Consider the following 21,686-nt stretch of genomic DNA (forward strand, 5'->3'; position numbering starts at 1 on the left):
ATATTGAGTACGGTGTCTAACAAAACAGAGACATTAAAGCCTTAATATCTCTAATATTAATACAGTCTTAAACCCACCCATACAGAGTTCAGCATGAGCTTGGTTTTAGGATCTGCACTGCTTATGAGTGCATCTTCCCAGCATGCAGCCCTAGCAGTGTCCTGCTCCTGGAATCTTGTCTTTCGGAGGATCTCCAGGAGACCCTGTTCCTTCCTGACCCTGAGTGCCCATGTTTCATTCTTAGGTCCTAGCCGCCGGTTTAAGCGAGTTGTGGAAACAATCCAGGCGCAACTGCTCAGCACACACGACCAGCCTTCTGTGCAAGCCCTCGCTGGTAGGTGTTCAAATGGGTTTGCTCAGTCTTAAATGGATGCAGTCTAGCAATGAGCAGCGTGCTAGCCACTGCTCCTGCCCATGCTGGTTTTTGCCAAGAGGCATTTTCTGTACCTGTGCAAATATTACCTGTCCTGGTGGTGCAGCTGCTGCATGGCATCCCATCTTGTGCTCTTTATCTCTAGACCAGGCATCCCCAAACTGCGGCCCTCCAGATGTTTTGGCCTACAACTCCCATGATCCCTAGCTAACAGTACCAGTGGTTGGGGAAGATGGGAATTGTAGTCCAAAACATCTGGAGGGCCGAAGTTTGGGGGTGCCTGCTCTAGACCGTTTGCTGCAGCACATTAACAAGGCTACTTCTTTGGAATGGGGTATCTTGAAATTTAGGGCCCCTGGTTGCATCTGCAAAACTTTTGGTGCGGTCACACTGCTTCATTTCCAGTCAGTGCACCTCTGGTAACTTCCTGCTGGAAGCCCATAACACTTTATACCACAAACGTTCTGGTTTATTTTTGTGCCCCCCCAGACAGCAATGACATGGTAGCATTAGGGAAGGCCATAGCTCAGCCATAGTGCATCTCCCTTGTCGACTGAAATCTTGGAGATCTGAGCAGTGGTGTGACTTGATTTAAAGCTGCTTCCTATATTCTTCAGCTTTGTAGAACAAATTAGAGCAGACGAAAGCCGCCTCTGATGCACTATTATTATGTGAAGAACCTGTTGTAGAACACACCCATATTTAAGCACCAATCTGGAGGGGCCCATAGTTACTATGAGACAGAAAGCAGAAGAAAAGGTGCTGTCAGGTCTTGATTGTTCAGAGCAGTACCAAAGGGGTGTGGGTGTGAATGCTTGTGAAACTCCCCTGATTTTGCTTCTCTCCGCTTCCAGATGAGAAGAACGGGCAGCAGTCCCGTTTGCCAGGCACTCCAACCCGCAGCTGCCAACCGTCTCGGCGCTCCGAATCCGACGTCTCGTCCGAACACCATCGACGCGGCTCCAAGGACAAGAAGCTCGTCTCGTCCAACGGGACTCAAGTCCAGCAACCACCACCCCCGTCTCCACAGCAGCCGTGACGTCTGGGGCAGGGGGGCAGCCTGAGGGCGGCTAGGGGGAAGAGCAGCCGAAGGAAGCCCACTCCGCGCCCCTGGAAATAGCTGGCAGCCGCTCCAGATGGACAGGAGGAGCCAACAAACCTGGACGGATGGGTAAAAGGCCCCGCACCAGAGACGCAGGCAGGGGTGGGGCAGGGCAGAGCGGGGTGGGGGTTTGGTCCAAGTTTTAACAACCCCGTCTCACCCCACCCCCTGGGGTGGAAAGTCACCATCTTGGGAGCGGCCCATACTGTGAACTTGTATATAGTTAACAACAACAACAACAACAGAAAACAAATCTACAAAAGAACCGAAGGGGAAGAAAAGAACAAATTATGGAGACAAAGAGAAAGGATGGTGGACTGGAAAAAAAGAAAAGAAAACAAACAGAGGGGGGGAAGGAAGAGGAGGAGAAAACCGGGCAGGAGCCGGTAGGGTTTGGGGTGGGGGTTTAATCCTATCCTTTTGGTTGGGGGTGGGAGTGGGAGGGAAAGTGGGTGTCTTTATTTACTTGAGCCCTTTTCACAGACTCCCTCCTGATTTCTGTTTTGGTTCTTTCCACAAGACATTCTCTTTCTCCTGCTTTTCCTTCTGTGGCCTCAAAAGTAGTACCTACCCCCCCCCCCTTATTCACAGGTTCATGGCGACAGTGGCTAAAATCAGGAGACAGAACTAGGAGCAGAATTTGGGTTGTTGGTTTGTTTGTTTTTTAACAATCAAGCGGAATATAAATTTTATGAAATGGATAAATAAAATTGGTTGTTGCAGGAGAGAAAGTCAAAAATGTTTCCCTTCTGTTCCAACTTCTCTTTTAGTTTTCCTGCCCTCAGAAACTTAATTAGGCTAAAGAAAGGAAAGCATTATCGCCAGTTGGCGTAAAGCTTAAATATTCATTGGAACAATGTTCAAAAGCCAAAGTTTGAAAAACCCCTCCCCCCCCAAAAAAACCTGAATTTCAGAAGTGGAACCAAAATGAAAACTCACGTAAATATATGTGATTTTGGGGTGGGTGGGTGTGGTTGTAATATTAAAGCAGTTTACTGAGAACTTTGCAAATTTACACAAGCGAGCAATTTGAAAAATGCATTTAAAGCCAAAAATAACTTAAAAAGCTCTGACAATGTCAGCAATCCATTTTTAACAGATTGCTACTTAAAAAAAAGAAAGTGTGTGTTTGCTCACCCAGGAATAGTCAACAACATTCCCAAATTACCATTCTTTGGGTTTTTTAAAATGCAGCCAGTGCTTTGTTTCTAGAAAAATAGGTGCCAGTATTCACCATGGGTTGTTATAGTAAGTGCCACACTTTTTAACCATAAGAGGCACTGGTACTGCATACCCCTGGGTACCCCCTGAAGAAGAAAAAGCACGGTTTACAGCGCAATGTGACTGCTTGCATTTTCCATTCCCCTCCCTAACTTTTTATTCCGACGAAATGACAAAAGTATCAGACTTATGCAGCCACTCATTACAGTCACTGCTGGAAGGATCTTCATGATTCCTTCATAGACAGCGCAGTATGAGAGCAGGATTCAGCAACAGCTGCAGAGGAGAAAATGGGATAGGCAACTGCACTGACTTTGTTAGCTTAAAAAACAAACACTACCAGAAAGCCTTCAGTTTCCAACGCTAGGAATATTGTGGCTCCAAATAGAAAAAGGTGTCTAGAATAGATGTCTCTCGCTCCTTTCAAATACATGTTCTTAATTTTATGCAGGAAATTTTATCAAAGCCATTTGGGCTACTCCTGTGTTTCTTAAAAGGAAAAAAAAGAGGGGGCACAGATGAGTAACGAATACCCTCTACTATCTCTTCCTGCTTCCCTTACCACCCCTACATTAGCCCCCCCTCCCTTTTCAGTATTTTCAAAAGCTAATCCATTGGCCTGCAAAATTTCGAAGGATATAATTGAGGCCTAGCTTCTGTCTCGTGTAATTTTAGCAACCCCGCCAGAACTCCAGGTGGGTACATGACTCCCCTTCAGTGTCCCCGCTCCTTTTCCCTAAAGCTGGGCACCCATATGCACAAGGCACTATGAGGAGGGGAACGGACGGAGGGGGAGGGGCTTTCAGAACATGATGCGGCGGTCTTGACAGAAGGCAGAGGGACCCCAGAGTCACCTGGCCGAGGACCTTAATGGAGGCATACAGGCGTCAACTGGAGTGGCATCAAGAGACACAAATTGTGAGGCAGGATTCGTTTCTGGACCATGAATGGCATTCACAAGAGTGCAGAGGGTGGGAGCTGCAGAATTGGGAGCCAACGGCAGGATCAATGGGCATCCATCGATATGGGGGAGGGAGTCCAGGTTGGGTGGCAGTGCAATAGGGTGGTGATGGTGGATTTTGAAAAAAGCAGTCCTGCTCCTACCATTCCTCCTCCACCCCCCCCATCCTGCTCTGGGTGGCTCTCTCCTCTCAGCTGGGGAGGGGGGAATGTTGGTGATGGCGCATGCGGGCGTGCAAATGGGCAGGAGACAACTATGTAACCTCCCCCTGCCACCCTCCTCCCTGTGTCTGCCCATCCTCTCCTTTTGTGAATCCAACCTCATCTCTTGCACACACAACAACCCCACAGCCCATCTTCTCCCCACCCTTCTCTCTGACTGTTCAACACCCCACCCCACCCAAGCCTTTCATCTCCGGGGTCTAATTATTGCTCAGAAGAAGAAAAATACAGTCACTCAAATGTTTCCCTTGCTGCTGAGACTTACCACGTGTTATTTCTGCCCAAGCTTCTGGGGGATTACGGCCCTTTTGCCTTCTAACTGGAAGGTGATGAGGTGGGGTTGTGAGAGGGAAGAGAAAGGGATCCATTGTTGTTTTTTGGGGGGTGATGGCTCTGGTTACGTCAAGGGTGCATCTTCACAGGGCTTTCTTGGAATAGATCCAGCATGTGCAATGATACTGGATGGTGCAAGGGTAAGGTGGCCTTTACACACACATATTCTCCAAAAGGGAGATTAAGAGTTGACGAAACACCAAACATTTACATCACACGGCTTCCCTTTGAAGAATCCTGGAGGCTATAGTTTGCCCCCCCCTCAGCTGCTGTTCCCAGCACCCATAACTACAGTTCCCAGGATTCTTTGGGGGAAGTCATGTGCTTTAAACGAATGATGCGTAAACAGCCAAAGCCTTCCCTGAGGCCATCAGCAGGTGGGGACCTATTCAAATCAGGTGAGTTTCCATATTGGCATGGAGATGCTGGTTGTGTAAAGAGCGACTGTGGCTCCTGGAAATTATGCCTGCAGCGTGTTTTGTGAGTGGGCTTAGGACTCTGTGGGTATGCGAGTCTGGGATGAGAGCTCTGCATAAATGAGAGCATGCCGGTTGTGTGAATAAATGCAGACAGAAGCGTGGCCGGTGGGGAATACGAGGATAGGTGCTGTCCATATGGCAGAGAAGGGATGTTTAGTGCACAGTATGCCAAAAAGTGGCTGGACGGTGGTCAGTGTGTATGAACCTGGGTGCAAGGAGGGGCGGGGGAGAGAGGGGAGCGCCTGGTTCATGTGTTACTGCAAAGTTGCAGGTGGTGCTTCCATGTGGCTCTGGTAACATGCAAGTAAAGGAGCCCTCTTGCTTCTCAGGGAAGGGCAATGCTAGCACAGGAAGCAACATGGAAAGAAAACGCCAGAAAGAGTTCCCAGAGCAAACGGGCTTTGTGTATCCCATGTGTGGGTATAGCAGGGGTGGGATTGTTGAATGACTTCTCTCTGTCCATTGGGCCATGCTGACTGAAGCCAATAGGACGGGCCAGCAGACTGGGTGCTGCCCATGCAGGTGGACCATGTTGCGTGAGAGAAAATGGGGATGTAGGGGCAAATGTACGAGAAAAATGGCAATTTTGCACTTTTCCAACTCCCCTGGGAATTTAAGCTGCTTCCCAATGAAACATGTCTTCTCTTCCTCTGTGGCACATCTTGAGTACAAGTATTTGCTTTGTGTCTTTAGATCAAATCTAGAATTCTTACCCTTTCAGCCCCAAGTCCCCTAAGCCTTCTGAGGAATCTTCTCAGAGAACTTGCCAGTGGTCTTCAGCTCATTTAAACACCGCACGTAAATTGACTGGAATTGTATCAAGCCTGCCACGCCAGCCCTGATTTTAGGGCAACGAAATAAGTGCTTCTACGACTAGCTACCCAGTACTTCCACTTTATTAACTGTCCTTTCTCAGGAAAGGAAAGCAATTAGACTGGAGGTTCAGTTCGTAGCTATAATTTAGGAATAACGTTTAATCTCAAGGCAGGAGTCTCGGGCGCTCCTATACCAGAATAAAGCCTCGCAAGGGATAAAGAAGAAGGGTTGGGTTTTTTTGCTTTTAAAAAGAGTTTCTCACATTAAGGTTAGAGGAACCTACTTTTCCAGTCGTGGAAGAATGGATTGAGCAAACCCCCATTGGGAACATAAAAAAGGAAGGCAAGACTTCATTATTCATCTGTATAATAGGATAATACAACACCTTTCCTAACAGGAGAGCAAAGGTGCCTACCTTTCCATAAGAGGAAGGACACACATAGTTGTTGATTCTGCCAGAGCATGATGAAAAAGAACCTGGATCCATGGACATGAGCAGGCACCCCCAAACTTCAGCCCTCCAGATGTTTTGGACTACAATTCCCATCTTCCCCAACCACTGGTCCTGTTAGCTAGGGATCATGGGAGTTGTAGGCCAAAACATCTGGAGGGCCGCAGTTTGGGGATGCCTGGACATGAGTGACTGGAGAGGTATGTGAGAGCTTTAAGGAGCTGGACCTATTCTTTCTGGCACAATATCATCTTATCCACCCACCCAGCAGCTTCAGAAACGAACAATTCATCTGTGTGTAGAGGCTGTGGTTGAAAGACACAACCGCCATGTCGGGATACTGTTTAAACTGGTGTAAGAATCTGCCTAAGCAACTCGCGCAGTTTGACCAGGCTGTTGACTGTGGCAGCAAGATTCGTTGCACCAAAGCAGGCTGTGGAGGAGGTGGTTGGGGTGTGTTTTTTTTTTGGTCTCGCTGTCTTCCCCTCCCATATATTACTGTGGAGGGAAGCATAGGAGAGAACGGCTCCTCACAGCCATCTGTGCTGCAAAGAGTTACTAGGCCCATCCACGCAACAGAGGAAGCAAGGCCCAGACATATCAGCCAATGGCGGGTGCTGATGTGTGCGTCACACAAAGATGGGCCTAGGACTCTTCTACCTCACTATGGTTTTCATACACAGCGGTGTGGAGATGGGTAAGATGAAGAACTGGCGGTGGCAGGGATTTTGCAGCCACCAGCGGGAGGACGCTAACAGAAAATAAAACAAGACACTTTTAAAATGCTGGTTTGCAGAGGAGATTTTGGTGGGTCCTTTTGCGAGGGGAGGCGAAGAGCTGCCCCTACTCAGTCAGCAGAAGGCGGTGGCTAAATGTTATGAAGAGCACCGAGGAGGAGATTTGGCTGAGATGAGGAGTGACGAGTCAGGGAGACTCTCCAAAAATGGCCAAAAACCCCAGACTGTAGGGAGTCCCACACGGCCCCTCCCCCAGCAGAAAAGCTGGGAACTACTTCACTCGCTATCATCAGAGGACATGGCGGGGCATGATCCGGCCCACTGGAAAAGGATTCCAACTCTGTGTGGAAAGCTTCACAGAGACCCATTCTCTCTCTCTCTCCCCCCCCCCCATTTCCATAGGAGGTATCAGAGAGGGAGAGTCTGCGTTGACGCCTGCGTGTCTTGAGCCGCTTGGTCTGCCCGCTGGTGATAGACGTGGACTGAGCAGGTCCCCATGTTCCAGAAATCCACTGCAAAGAGCCCAAAGAGAAGGAAGAGGACCATGGCCAGGGCCCATTCGCAGTAGGCGGCCTCAGAATTCAGCTTCAGGAAAAAGAGCACAATCGCTGGGATTAAAGGAGTCAAGGAGAAAGGAGGCAGAGCCGGCGCATCTGTTGTTCCCAAAAGTGATACAGGTTGCACACACACCATGCATGCATTTAAAGCACGTAGCTTCCTCCCCAGAATCCTGGGAACAGTAGTTTACCCTTCACAGAGCCACAATTCCCAACACCCTTAAACTACAGCTCCCAGGTCTTCTTATTATTAAGGGGTGGAATGTGCTTTAAATGCACGGTGTATTATGCAGCCTTAGGCAAGACTGAGGAAAGGCCAGACCTAGTTCCACTTAGTTTTGGATGTGGGGCAGGACTCTTTCACAGGATGCATTTGGTAGGCCGCAGCCTCCTTAACAGCCACTGTCGCCAGCTTGGCTGGGAAACAACTGGCAAGCAAGCACTGACAACAGTGGGAGATGTTGCTGCTTCTCATTTGCCCTTGGGCCAGTGGGTGGGTGAGCAAACAGGCAACAACAGAGCTAGGAAACTGCTGCCAGTGGTATCTGCTCCGTCGCCTCATGCCAGGGTAAGGGCATTTGCCTGACCATGCCAACTCCTGGCACCGGTAGGGTTGCCAGACTCAATAGAGGACAGGACTTCTGTGCCTTTAATTGAACCTTAAAGAGAAACCAGCAGACCCTTTGCTTGAATTAAACAAAGGGTCTGCTGGTTTCTCTTTAAGGTTTCCAGACTCAAACGAGAGCAGGGCAATTAAAGGCACAGAAGTCCTGTCCTCTATTGAGTCTGGCAACCCTAGGCACCGGCCTCAGAAAAGTCCCAGGTTCTGGGCTGCCCGGGCTCCTAATGAATATTAAGATTATTTTAAAAAATTCTTCAGGACCACTTGAAGCCAGTCCCTAAGGGTGCGAGTGAGTGTGTTTCCAGTTCTGTATCAAAGAGAACCCAAATGAGGCTAAACTACAACTTGGTGCAACAGATAATAGAGGCGAAACTGTGCCCTTCAACTCCCAAACACACTATCCATCAACTAACCCCAAGCTGATTCATGTTGTTATAATGCAGATAATACCTGTCTCTTCCCTTAGAACACAGGAAGTTGCCTAATTCTGAGTCAGACCGGTGGTCCATCCAGGTCAGTATTGTCTACACAGTCTGGCAGCAGCTCTCCAGGATTTTAGACAGGGAATCTCTCCCAGCCCTACCTGGAGATGCTGAGAGACTGGAACCTGGGACATTCTGCATGCAAAGCAGATGCTCTGCTGCTGATCTATGGATCTTTATATATATATAAAAAACCCTGCAACTTCCCCTCCTGCATATTTAAAGACGGCGCTCTAGTTCAGGATACTGGCAATGAGAAAGGCAGAACCACAAAAGCTGAGGGAGAATCTGAGGGGCCCGATCCACCATCCTCCGTGCCTCGGCTTCACTCGGTCGGTCAGGAATGTTTGGACCCAGAAATAAAGGATGCCCACCACAAAAGCCAAGAAGGCCCCAACTAAATGGGTTTCTATTTGGTTTTTTTCCTGTAGGGGAAAGAGAACAGAGTAGATCAACAGAGCAGATCCCACCCCACCAAGGCCATTTCATGTTCTACTTCATTGAAATCCCTTTCAATGAAATTCACAAGCCCCAATTTTAAGACAAACCGCGTCCCCATTGCTATTTTTAAGTGTGTAAAGATGTGCGGGAAACTTCCTAGACAACACCGCCCCCCCAAAAAATACCCCACAAGCTTCCCCATCCCTAGCATAGGTAAGATGGGTGGGCCTCTTCTGACTACCCCTGTCACTTGAGGACCATCCCTACTGAGACCTCCTCCTCTTTTTAGGAAAGGCTTGTCAACCCCCCTCCCCATCTTACCTGGAAATTGCCCACAATAGACGACCCAAGGGCACAGAGTAGACCGAAAATGAGCCCGACTAGATTTAAACGGGAGTGACAGCCGTAATCCCGCACCTGTTGGTATTTCAGAAAGCAGATCACCACGCCTGGAAGAGATGTCAGTTATTGAGCCTGATAAGATCCACCCTTTCATTTGCTGTCCCAGAGCCACCCCACGGTCCATACATGTCATTGAGAGGCAGACTCTAAAGCAGAAGACAGCCTTTCCCTCCATAAATCTGCCTAATATTCTTTTAAAGCCATCCAAACTGGTGTTATTACATACTGCGGTAGCAAATTTCATACTTCAACTATGCGCTGGGCGAGAACTTATTTTCTTTCATCTGCCCTGAATCCTCAAAAACCCTTTGGGGTCTCGTATTATAAGAGAGGGGAGAAAGCCTCTCTCAAGCCACTTTTCCCAATGATAATAATTCTGTACACCTGTATCATATCCCCCACGCTGGCCTTTCTTCCTAGACTAAAAAGTCTCAACCTTTCCTCATGATTCAGTTTCTCCAATCCCACCGTTATTTCGATGGTACCTTACACAGGACTACAATATCTTGTTTTAGGTGCATCTCCCGAAGTGTCGTTGCAGCACAGATTTGTTTAAAGCAGGGGTTTCCAACAAAATTTTCTCGAGGACCCCTCATCGAGCCGCTATTGTGACAAGGACCCCCATTAATTCCTAATCCTAAATCTAATTCCTAATCTAATTTTTCCAGTAAGCTTAACAATGATCTTGGAAGGGTTAGGTTCAAGGGACGCCGACAATTTAGGTTCAATGGACACTGACAAGATCGGTTCGAGAGTCACTGACTTACTTGCTTGAACATCAAATGCATTATCTTCCTCTTCATCTGTAGGCCTTTGTCGTTTTAACGAACCACTTTTTAACCAACGGTCCATTTTTAACTACACGAACTGTAGCTTCCGCGAAAAACACCGCTTTGTTTACAAACACTACTGTTTTGCAAAGAGGCAGCACGCGCCAGGGAGGAGGGAGGGGAATGGAGAAGACAGGGTACCTGCGCAGTAGCGCACAAATGAAGCCGACGCACGCAAAGCATCTTGGGGAGGTGAGCGTTAGTAGAATGCGTGCACTGCCTCTTTGCAAAACAGTAGTGTTTGTAAAGCGCCACCTAACGGCATACAGCAGAACTACTGCCTCTATCTAATTCTAGTTTTGCGCTAGACTCTGCTCATGCAGGAAGCGGCCAAAACAAAAAATCTGTTATCATATGAAATATATTTAATATATATATTTTAATAGCATCTTGCGGACCCCTCTAGCATAGCTCGCGGACCCCTGGGGGTCCCCGGACCACCTGTTGGGAACCACTGGTTTAAAGGGCTTACAGGCCTGGTGGTTTTCTTTTCAACTCCTTCCCCAATGAATCCCTAACATGGCATTTGTTCCCCTCCACACATGCAGCTGCCGCACCAACACCATCCTAACTGGGCATCCTCCACAGACAGAAATATGGACAGCTATTGACCAGAGCTAAGAATTAAAATGGGAGAGGAATGACTCTCAGGCTCAGGGGACAAATGTGACCCTCCTCATATTATTATTATTATTATTTAATATTTATACCCTGCTCATCTGGCTGGGTTTCCCCAGCCACTCTGGGCGGCTTCCAACAAAACATTAAAATACAATAATCTATTAAACATTAAAAGCTTCCCTAAACAGGGCTGCCTTCAGATGTCTCCTAAAAGTCTGCTAGTTGTTTTTCTCTTTGACATCTGGTGGGAGGGCGTTCCACAGGGCGGGTGCCACTACCGAGAAGGCCCTCTGCCTGTTTCCCTGTAACTTGGCTTCTCACAGTGAGGGAACCGCCAGAAGGCCCTCGGCGCTGGACCTCAGTGTCCAGGCAGAATAATGGGGGTGGAGACGCTCCTTCAGGTATACTGGACCGATGCCGTTGAGAGCTTTAAAGGTCAGCACCAACACTTTGAATTGTGCTCGGAAACGTACTGGGAGCCAATGTAGGTATTTCAAGATCGGTGTTACGTGGTCTCAGCGGCCACTCCCAATCACCAGTCTAGCTGCCGCATTCTGGATTAATTGCAGACAGTTTCCAGGTCACCTTCAAAGGTAGCCCCACGTAGAGCGCATTGCAGTAGTCCAAGCAAAGGATAACTAGAGCATGCACCTTATCTCTTTATCTGGCTCAAGAGATTCTCCTCATCTCTTTATCTGGCTCTCAAGACTCTCCTCAGGCCACACTCCCTCTCCAGCCCCTCATCAGCTTGGCTTTGCATCTTCCATGAGTGTTTTTGCTTGGCTAGGAGGCACCCTTGCACTCGGACAATGCCACTTGGATGGAGCATAGAGAGAGATGTGTGTGAATCTTTGTAGAAACCAGCCTACTGTACCAGAGGTAACATTTGCATTAGTTGCTCCACCCACTTTTGCCCACGGCCCCACCCACCACTGGCAAGTAGCCCCGGAAGGTTGCCCAGAAAGGCATGTGGCCCTTGACCAGGAAAATGTTCCCTGCTCCTGAACTAAAAGGTGAGGGCTGTCCCTGATTAAATATGGACCATTGGAGGCACATGGCCGCAAAAGAAAAGAGACCAAGAGAGACAGGGCTTACCTAGAAAAGCTCCAAGATTAAGAACTTGACCAAAGACACAGCTCTGGGGTGGGGAGGAGCCGCATGTACTGGAGGAAGACAAAAGGCGGGAAATTCATAGAGACTACAGCTGAGTTTAGAAGCTACCCCCTTAGACTTCCCCCTGCCTATCAATAGAAGCAATTCAATACACAGAAACAACCCTAGTTCATTGGCCCTCCTCAGCTAGTGTGGTGGGACCCACTCCTGGATTGCAGCCTCATCCAAGGTGGGTCACAGCACAGCTGCACTGCTACCATCCATTTATAGGGTAGAGTATAAAATAAGAGAGAGAGAGATTGGTCTCCAAATGTGTGTTTGGGGGAGTCCTGGGGCTGAAAATTATGCACACCGATTGCTGGGTAGTCTAGTTAGGCCTGGATGGGGCAATATTCCCTCCTTCTCCTGGTCCAGGCCCTCTTGCCACCTGAAGTGAAGGACACAGTGGTACATCCTCCCCAGCACACACCCCAAAGCCATTTTGGATGGGTCCGATGGAAGTCGTAGACCAGAAGACCTGGAGAACATCAGGTTGGCTATGGCCCACCTGTTCCACAAGATTTGAGGCTGTCACTCAAAAGGATTCTCTTCAATACAGAGAATAACTTGACTTCCTGAACAGAAGGAAGCTAGAGAAGGGTGTTTTTTTGGGGGGGTGGGGTTTGGAAGACTCTCAGAAACCCAGTCAAGCCATACCTGATATATGGAAAAGCTTCTGTGATGTTTACAGATCCGTTTGCAACAGCCATGGCATACCTGAAAGGGGGGGGGAATCTCATTAATTGGCTGGAGTTGCCAAACTAACGCTTGTTTTTCAAAATTCCCAATAAGTTTAAATTATACTCTGTCACACACTTAGTCTCTGGTTTTTTATTTTATTTTTAAATAATACTATATCATTACAAAGACTGTTCTTCATCAAACAAGCTTGCTTGTCAATAAAAAAAGAAGAAAAGAGGGGGGGCAGGAAGCGAGGAAATGACACATGAAGGAGAAAAGGGGCAGCAGAACAACAACAAATCTCTAAAGTGCTGTACAGGGCATAGGTTATAAGGGAAAATATAAACATGTACATTGCCATTCCAAACATGTAAAAACAAAGCCCACCTTTGAAGAAATTTCCTTCCTTTATTATTACCGTGTTTCTCCGAAAATAAGCCATACCCCGAAAATAAGCCATGGTGATAGGCAGTTTAACCTTGTAGGTTAAACTGTACCATACTTAATTTAAAAAAATAAGACATCCCCTGAAAATAAGCCACCATGTGTTTTTGAGGAAAAATAAATATAAGACGGTGTCTTATTTTTGGAGAAACCCAGTATGTACAGTGGTGCCTCGCTAGACAAATGCCCTGTAAGACGAATTTTTCGCTTAACAGAGAGATTTTTCAAGCGGAGGTTGCCTCGCTAGACGAATTCGGTTTCCCATAGGAATGCATTGAAATTCAATTAATGCATTCCTATGGGCAAAAAAATAAAAATCAATGCATTCGTTATACGACTTGACCTGTGGAACGAATTAAATTCGTCTAGCGAGGCACCACTGTATTGCACTTCTCTACTATAACTGATTGTTTAGGAAAACCTGGCAAACTATCTTAATGATAAAACTTTAACAGTTGCTCATTCTTCACACACACACACACACACACACAGAGCCTCCAGACTGTCTGCTTTACCCCCCCCCCCAAAGATGGGCCTTTTTGCAATAAGGAAAGTGGGTGAGGACACTTCCTTTGACGCAACATCACCTAACCTCCAACTGAATGCTTGTTAAATAGCCAACATCCTCTCATCTCCCTGCAAACAAATCAGAGCGAACACGCAATTCATCTGAAAGTGCCCCAGAGTTCATGGGGCAGTTTCCTTACAAAGAGAGAATCCTGGAGGCTTGTGGGTGGTTGCTGTTTTAGTGTGCAAAACAGAGGGGGGGGGAAGAGACAGCTACAGAGCTACCCTCCAAGCACCTGGGAGTAGAGGGGAGCAGTAGACCGGGCAGTGCCTCGTTAGAAATTAAAGGCTGCTCCCCCTAACTAAACCTCTGCACATTTTGTCCTGTGGCACAAAGCGCATGTGCTGCCAAATCAATGGCTACTAGCCATGGTAACGCTACTGAATAGCAGTTGCTGGGAACCACGGGAGGAGAGAGGGCTCTTGTGCTCAGCTCCTGCTCAATGCCCTGCTTCCCACGGGCATCTGGTTGCCCCCTGTGAGAACAGGATGCTGGACTACATGGGCCGCTGGCCTGATCCAGCAGGATTTGTCATATGCTCTTTGCAACACCTGCACATCAGATGAAATTCAGGCAGCTAGCCGAGTTGGCAAGCATTTGTTACGATTACACGACTTTAAAAACAGCAGCAGCACAGACGTCCAGATCCTTTGCATCTGGGTGACCAAGCTGGCTGGCGAAAGGTTAGCGAGCTAGGCGTGTGTCACTGTACGGTTGCCAGCTTGCAAAAGAAGAGGAAAGAGAAAGCTCTTGTCCCTTTAAAATAGATATTTGGTGTGCGGATCTCAGCAAGCGAAGTTGCAATCAGCTGCCAATTGCTGCAGATCAAATGCTGTTAAAGGGGTCAGTTCCACGTTGGCACCTTGCACTGTTTGAACAAAGTCCCCTTTTCCACTAGGAATTTGACCTGCAGGCAGGGAAAAACTTTGCTGGATTGTAATGATCTCGTATTGCAAAAAGAACACAAAAAACCTGTCTTGCACCAGGCCCAACTATTTATCCATCATCCCCAGTATTAGATACTATGACTGATGGCAACTCTCCAGGATCTCAAAGAGCGGCCAATTCTATCATCTGTGACCTGATCCTTTCACCTGGAGCCACCAGCAATGGAACACTGAAGCTTAGCTCAGGGACAAAGCTTCTGCCTCGTATGCAGAAGTTCCCAGGTTCAATCCCCGGTGTCTCCAGGTAGGGCTGGGAGAGATCCTCCATAGGAGACATTTAAGAAGCACTGCTAGTCACAGCAGACAACCCTGCAGTGGACGGACTCTGTATAAGGCAGCTTCTTAAGTTCAGATGTTCTCCGTTGAGCCATGCTCTCCCTATATGTACCAGATTGGAGTTGACATGATCCCATTTCCCAGTATCCAGCTCTATCACTGCTGGGCTTAAAGCACACAAACACACACACTCCCGCACCCCACCTGAGAGTCAACCCACTCGGTTTTACTTATTGTTACTCACACAACCCAGAAGCCGACAATACCTCCTACAGCTAGGAGCACAGGAAGGAGAGCCCAGAGCCACATGGTGGCGTGAGACCTAAAGGCGAAAAATATAAGGAAACCATCAAGAACAGCCAGAGATTATTGAGTTCTTTGGGAACAGGGTGGGATAAAGCTGAAAGAAGCCTGGGGAGGAGACCAGATCCCTGGACTCTAGGGACCCATTGTGATTTGGTGGGCTTGAAAGAGCAGAAAGGCCGGATCCTAAAATTTCGGTGGTTTGGGAAGTCGGTTAGATCACAGAAAGCCAGGATTCCTGGGTTCTCTGGCTAAGCCCTTGATAACTGCTGTATCCAAGGGGCCTTATTGCTCCTCATTGCCTTGCTCTGCGCTACAGGAATTAAAACAAACAACACTAGAACGACTTCTGCTAATGGTATACTAATAAACTTCCCCCGCCACGCCTCTCACTCAGCCACCACCCAGCAGGGCTGAGCTCCTGCCAGTAATCAAAGCAAAAGATTTTAAAGGAAAAGTCCATGGGAAGGTGGGGAAATGCCCCACAATCTGAGCAACACCCTAGCTACATCATCACTTGGAGACTGGCACTGACCTGGCTGCAAATTATACTGCGCAGCTGCAACTGGGGGCTTCCTTGTGGGGCTTCCGAGCAGGGAGTTTGAGAATCAAGGTTTTTGGTTTCTGTTTCCCTTCTGAGTCTTCAGGAATATCGAAGGGGTTCCTTACCCAGAAATTATCTGCTAGCTGTGTCCTTTTTCCTCCGCTCAGGAGCACGTCTTTCTCCCTAGCAGGTAGCAAGGTTAGTGTGCCAGCGGTCCTTCCAATAAACCTGCCCCAACTCCATCTCTGGGATGGGGCAAAGGGCGTTGTGAGGGCGCTATCTGCCTGTGACTTTTGTCCCCAAGGCGTGCCATTCTGCCGCCACACAGATGGCGCTTGGAGAAAGAGGGACCACTCGGCGGCGTGAAGCAAAGTTCTTAACCCAAGGTACTATTTCTGGGTTAGTGGAGTCTGTAACCTGAAGAATCTGTAACCTGAAGCGTCTGTAACCTGAGGTACCACTGTATATCAGTTGCGATGCTCCATCAACTTTACCGCATTTATTGCCACCTGCAGAGGCACTCCTGCACTATAGCGCCACAAAAGGGAGAGAACGAGAACTGCAGCCATCTGCATTGGTCTTGAAAGGCTGCAGGGTTTCAATAGGAAGTTATGGGGTGCGTGCTGCTAGGAAGGGAAGCAGTACCCCCCCCCTGAAACTTCTGCAAGCGCAATTATTATTGAAAGCAGTATCGTGCATAACCGCCGTACTGAGCACAAATTATCATGGAAGCACAATATTAATAAAAAGGTAGTCAGGCAGGAAGAGGGAGGGAGATGAGATCTGGGAGTATAGGATTAGAGGAGTGAACTTGTGGGAACCAGGAGAGAAGATTCCCGGGTTATGGTGAGGTTGCCAGGAGTTGGAATCAGGTCAACACATCCACAGTGACATTCTGGAAGAGTGGTGTCTTGAAAGAAGAGAAGAGAGGAGCATCTTGTTCTGTACCTCTGGCAGTAAAAAGTCTTGGGATGGATGGACCTATTGCTTCAGCAGCATCAGTTCCATTGCCACTGATGCAGCTGTGTCTAATATTAGTCTGCCGGCTGCAAGGTAAGTTCACCTGTTGCCAATGTAGCTTACCTGAGGTCCGAGAAGTTCTTTGGCAACTTTCTAGGGACCATGACCTTACGGAACTGGAAGAGGGCTCGTGGAAGTCCTGCGCAGGCTGTCCTGGGCAAGCAGGTATCGCAAAGCATTTTATGACCTGAGGATGAAAAGAAAAAATTGCCGGTTGCCGTATTTTATAACCTGTGAAGTGAACCTCTGCTTGGCCTGAGAACAATGGGCTATGGTGATTTGTGTGACAGCATGGGGAGGGTTCCCCCGCATGCAAAAATGGTGGAATCTGCTATTGAAAGATGTAGGGGTGGCTGCTGACCCGGCCAGTGTTAAAAGGGGATTGGAGTTGTAGAGTTGGAAGGGACCCTGAGGGTCATTTAGTCCAATCCCCTGCAATGCAGGAATCTCATCTCAAGCATCCATGACAGGTAGTTTTTTCTGGCTAGGTGCAGAACCTCCCTATTGAAATTCATTTTGCTAGTTTGGATCCCAGTTCTCCAATCTGTTAAGATCATCTTGAATCCAGATTCAGTCTTCTGTGGCATTAGCTACCCATCCCAGTTTGGTGCCGTCTGCAAAGAGCTCATCCACACTTACATTTCCTTTGCACTTTCTAGGCACAAATCCGGACTTTCCAGATCCACGTCCAGGTTGTTGTTGTTGTTGTTGTCCTGGCGCTTTAACCCAGGAATATTCACGTTTTACTGCTGAATGGGAGTCCACAGAAAACCCATATGGCTAGATGCAATTCCTGCAGTACTGGGATTCATGTGTGGGAGAGTTGCTCATGTCCAGCCCACATGACTCTCGTAGGCATCTGATTGGCCACCATGAAAACAGGATGCTAGGCTTGGGCCACATTCACACCATACATTTAAAGCACTATGATACCACTTTAAATAGTCATGGCTTCCTCCCTCAAAGCATCCTGGGAAGTATAGTTTGTTAAGGGTGAGAGTTGTTAGGAGACCCTTATTCCCCATACAGAGCTACCATTCCCAAAGCCCCTTGTAAACTGACTGTTTAATTGACTGTCAAACCACTCTGAGAATGGAGAGACCACTAGCAGAGCCGGAACGTGAACGGTTACACAAAGGTAAGAGTTTCCTCCATTTCTCTGCTCACTTTTTGCCAGTCCTCCTGGGAAGGGCGTTTATAAGACTGAGGCCTGAAAAAAGGTATTCCTTGAGTTGTGGAAATACTAAAAACTCAATGATAGCCGACAAAGCGAAGAAGGAAAGGATTGCAGTTTCCCCCCTCCCCCCCAGCCCCCAACTGAAAGCCTGAATGTTCAGCTCAATACAATAATAATTGTATAGATTGATTCCTCTGAAAGAAAGGGAGATAATCGTTGGAGAGCCCTAACATAGACAAACAGCAGGAGAGACTGCCAGGGCGTTTGCAAGGATCAATGCAGCAATGGAAGATGCGCCGAATGATTCTGTACGTGGGCATTTTTTTGCTTTGTTGTCGGAGAAGGTGGGTAGATGAGTCACTGAGCAAATTGACATAGTTTCTGTTAACAGATGCTGAGAGTGACAGAGACAAGAGGCTAAAGGCAACGAAGGAATCTGGATAACTCCCCCCCCCCCCGGCCTTGCTATGTTTGTTTACTTACGGATATTTCAACAATTGTAGCACAAAAGAACAATCTGTGAAATGGGCAGCGTTAGCAGTGGAATCGATCGAAACAGGGAAGCAAATGGTTTTTATTCAAGTTGTATTGGGAGTTAGGAGGTATCTTTTGTCAGTTCTTCCCCACTAATGCTACATTATTCAGGATTAGACTAGTTTCTCCTTGATTAAGAGCACAGTAAAAATGACTGTTTCTATACAGTGGTACCTAGGGTTACAAACACTTCAGGTTACAAACTCCGCTAACCCAGAAATAGTACCTCAGGTTAAGAACTGTACTTCAAGATGAGAACAGAAATTGTGCTCTGGCGACGCAGTGGCAGCAGGAGGCCCCATTAGCGTAAAGTGGTGTCTCAGGTTAAGAAAGTTTCAGGTTAAGAACAGACCTCCGGAATGAATTAAGTTCTCAACCAGAGGTCCCACTGTACTTTATCCTCATCTTTGGCAACTTGGTGTCCTCTAGATTAAATGTATTTGTGTGTATCCTGCCTTTTCCCCTGACTCAAGGTGGCTTACAGATAAAATTCAGTGTCAAGAGGTTTAACAGGAGAAAAATATATATAGCAGACACTGGTGAAAGTTGTGTTTAAGCAGGAGGACGCCATTTTTTATTTTTTTCAAGAGAAGTACACTTTTAAGTTTTTGTGGGGAAATCACTTTAAAATCCAGGAGGAAATGCTTGCTACTAGCTTAAAATCTAAAAGGAGAGTTGGGCAGACAGAGCAGCCTTCTTGTTAGAAAAGGCGTAATATTTGTAAAGGTGCAGCTCATTCTTTCACCACTAGAGGGAAGCACTTACCAACCAATACTTTTGATCACAAATGCTTGGTTCAGAGAGCACCGATTTAGTAAAAAATAAGGCTTGCAAAAGGGCATTATGCCAGAACCATCTGACAGTTGCAATATCTGCACAATTCTGGTTCCAGTTGGAGGAGGCCATATGTTCCTCTCCAAACAGCTGTGTAAGGCAGGGTCAGGCAAGGGACCCCTGACCATTAGGTCCAGTCGTGACCGACTCTGGGGTTGCGGCGCTCATCTCACTTTATTGGCCGAGGGAGCCTGCGTACAGCTTCCAGGTCATGTGGCCAGCATGACTAAGCCGCTTCTGGCGAACCAGAGCAGCGTATGGAAACGCCGTTTACCTTCCCGCCGGAGTGGTACTTATTTATCTACTTGCACTTTGATGTGCTTTCAAACTGCTAGGTTGGCACGAGCAGGGACCGAACAATGGGAGCTCACCCCGTCATGGGGATTCGAACCGCCGACCTTTTGATTGGCAAGCCCTAGGCTCTGTGGTTTAACCCACAGCGCCACCTGCGTCCGCAGGCAGGGGATACATTGAGATTATTTGCAGTAGATCATCCTACCTTCTGGTTCCCATGGGTTTTGCTGAGAATCCTCACTTTAGGAATTTGGAGCAAAATAAAAAAAATTCCTTCAGTAGCACCTTAAAGACCAACTAAGTTTTTATTTTGGTATGAGCTTTCGTGTGCATGCACACTTCTTCAGATACACTTGCTTGCACACGAAAGCTCATACCAAAATAAAAACTTAGTTGGTCTTTAAGGTGCTACTTTAGGAATTTTTTTTATTTTGCTTCGACTCAGACCAACACAGCTACCTACCTGTTTAGGAATTTGGAGTCACTAGATCAGCACGTACTGCTGAGACACTGCCCTGGTCTAAGAATGCCTGTAGCCAACTGGTTTTATTACCTATTTTATGACCCATGGGCAGGACTTATTTTAAGACTCAGTGAAGCCTAGGGGCTGCATGGTCAGCTGAGGACCCGCCTTTCATTTGAGAGTGTTGTTTTTCTCAAGGTGCAGGGCCCTCCATGTCTGAGGCCTGGGGCATTTGCCCCCATTCAACATACCAGAAGGGCTAAGGGTCCAAATCACTAGGATGGTGTGTTTTATGGCCCAGGAAGCAAATGGCTGTATAACCTGAACAGCTGGCTTCTGATGCAGTCAGGGGTCTGCAACTGTGTTTATGTTAAAGCAACAACAACCTTTTGGTGTCTTTAAAAGACCCACATTTCTATTTTTTTAGGAACGGAGGAAGCTGCCTTATATTGAGTCCATCTAGGTCAGGATTTTCTACTGACCGGAGATATTTCCAGGCCTGCTTGGAGATACCAAACATTGAAAACTGAGATCTTTTGCATGCAAAAGCGAATGCTAGGCTATGGCTGTCCATCTGATGGTGTTGATTCTTCAACATCAACTTCGTTGGACTGGTCATGTTGTGCGGATGCCTGATGATCGTCTTCCAAAGCAACTACTATATTCCAAACTTAAAAATGGAAAGCGTAATGCTGGTGGTCAACAAAAGAGGCAAATCTAAAACAATGTAGTATTAACACTGACAACTGGGAAACACTGGCCTGCGAGCGCTCCAGTTGGAGAACAGCCTTTACCAAAGGTGTCATGGGCTTTGAAGACGCTCGAACACAGGACGCAAGGGAGACATGTGCTAAGAGGAAGGCACGCTTGGCAAATCCACACCGTGATCAACACCCGCCTGGAAACCAATGTCCCCACTGTGGAAGGATGTGTGGATCCAGAATTGGCCTCCACAGTCACTTACAGACCCATTGTTAAAACTGTGTTTATGGAAGACAATCTTACTCGGCTACAAGTGATCGCCAAAGAAGAAGAAGAAGTAGACTGTCATTGAAGAAAGCTGATGCCATAATGAATTTGTTGCTTTGTGCCTGAAGTCTTCGTTGCTTTTGCTGCAAGAGACTAACACACCTAGCCCACTGGAAATTGTATTTACTTCAGCTTTTCATTGTCCCCCCAAACACTGCTCTGTAAAGTCCTCCAAATAAAGCTACCTAGCTTTATAACATCTAATGTTCTGTAAGGAGAGAACTGGTGCTCCGTTGATACCTTGAATGTGAACAAACTTTTCAGAGACATCTCCCCCTCCATCAATCCCCCATGCATTTTCTGTCACCTGTAGGGTTGCCTACAAACCAGACCAAAAGTGTGGTTTGCTCCCACGGCATTAAGATAAATATTAATGTCTGCACTAAGTAAGATCTGAAAATTCTGGTGCAGTTGAAGGCATGGTCACCAATACAAGGAGGAAACAACTGATTTAAAATATCTGAATTACTACACTTTGATTTTTACTTTAGTTTAATTATCAAAAACTCTTGCGGTGAATTCCCATACTTAGGGATAAAAAGGTAAAGGGACCCCTGACCGTTAAATCCAGTCACGGACGACTCTGGGGTTGCAGCGCTCATCTCACTTTACTGGCCGAGGTAGCCAGTGTTTGTCCGCAGACAGCTTCTGGGTCATGTGGCCAGCATGACTAAGCTGCTTCTGATGAAACAAAGCAGCGCACAAAAACGCCGTTTACCAGAGTGGTACCTATTTATCTACTTGCACTTTGACGTGGTTTTGAACTGCTAG

At 47.3% G+C, this 21,686-nt stretch overlaps 2 protein-coding genes across 4 annotated transcripts in view; one reads left to right on the plus strand and one right to left on the minus strand.

Annotated features, from left to right (window-relative positions):
• BRSK1 (BR serine/threonine kinase 1) overlaps positions 1–4,130 on the plus strand; it is a 51,615-nt gene extending 47,485 nt beyond the window's left edge. Inside the window, exons 18-19 of the mRNA XM_035135295.3 lie at positions 245–334; positions 1,228–4,130. Of these exons, the coding sequence (XP_034991186.3) occupies positions 245–334; positions 1,228–1,412 (275 nt within the window). The 3' untranslated portion in view covers positions 1,413–4,130. The remainder of the gene's footprint in view (positions 1–244; positions 335–1,227) is intronic.
• Positions 4,131–5,340: 1,210 nt separating this feature from the next.
• TMEM150B (transmembrane protein 150B) lies at positions 5,341–16,763 on the minus strand. 3 transcript variants are annotated; one of them, XM_088655798.1, is made up of 7 exons: positions 16,648–16,763; positions 14,962–15,039; positions 12,459–12,518; positions 11,745–11,812; positions 9,118–9,245; positions 8,603–8,780; positions 5,341–7,302 (listed from the first exon to the last, which is right to left on the minus strand). In XM_088655798.1, exons 1-7 carry the CDS (start codon positions 16,761–16,763, stop codon positions 7,103–7,105), a joined length of 828 nt encoding a protein of 275 aa, XP_088511924.1. In that variant the 3' UTR covers positions 5,341–7,102. The 3 variants fall into 3 exon arrangements, with proteins under 3 accessions (XP_088511924.1, XP_034992560.1, XP_034992561.1); XM_035136669.3 differs by lacking the exon at positions 16,648–16,763 and adding an exon at positions 15,690–15,828; XM_035136670.3 differs by lacking the exon at positions 16,648–16,763 and adding an exon at positions 15,556–15,820.
• Between the last annotated feature and the right edge of the window lie 4,923 nt (positions 16,764–21,686).

This window comes from Zootoca vivipara, chromosome 12 (genome assembly GCF_965207765.1).
Source record: "Zootoca vivipara chromosome 12, rZooViv2.hap1.1, whole genome shotgun sequence".
NCBI lineage: Eukaryota > Metazoa > Chordata > Lepidosauria > Squamata > Lacertidae > Zootoca > Zootoca vivipara.

Bases quoted from the DNA above. Each gene is read 5' to 3' on its own strand.
- TMEM150B (XM_088655798.1), bottom strand. From the start codon at position 16,763: ATGCTTTGCGATACCTGCTTGCCCAGGACAGCCTGCGCAGGACTTCCA. The intron at 15,040-16,647 runs GTAAGCTACATT...TTTCGCCTTTAG, and splicing joins AAGAACTTCTCGGACCTCAG to GTCTCACGCCACCATGTGGC. The intron at 11,813-12,458 runs GTATGGCTTGAC...GTCTTCCTCCAG, and splicing joins GAAGCTTTTCCATATATCAG to TACATGCGGCTCCTCCCCAC.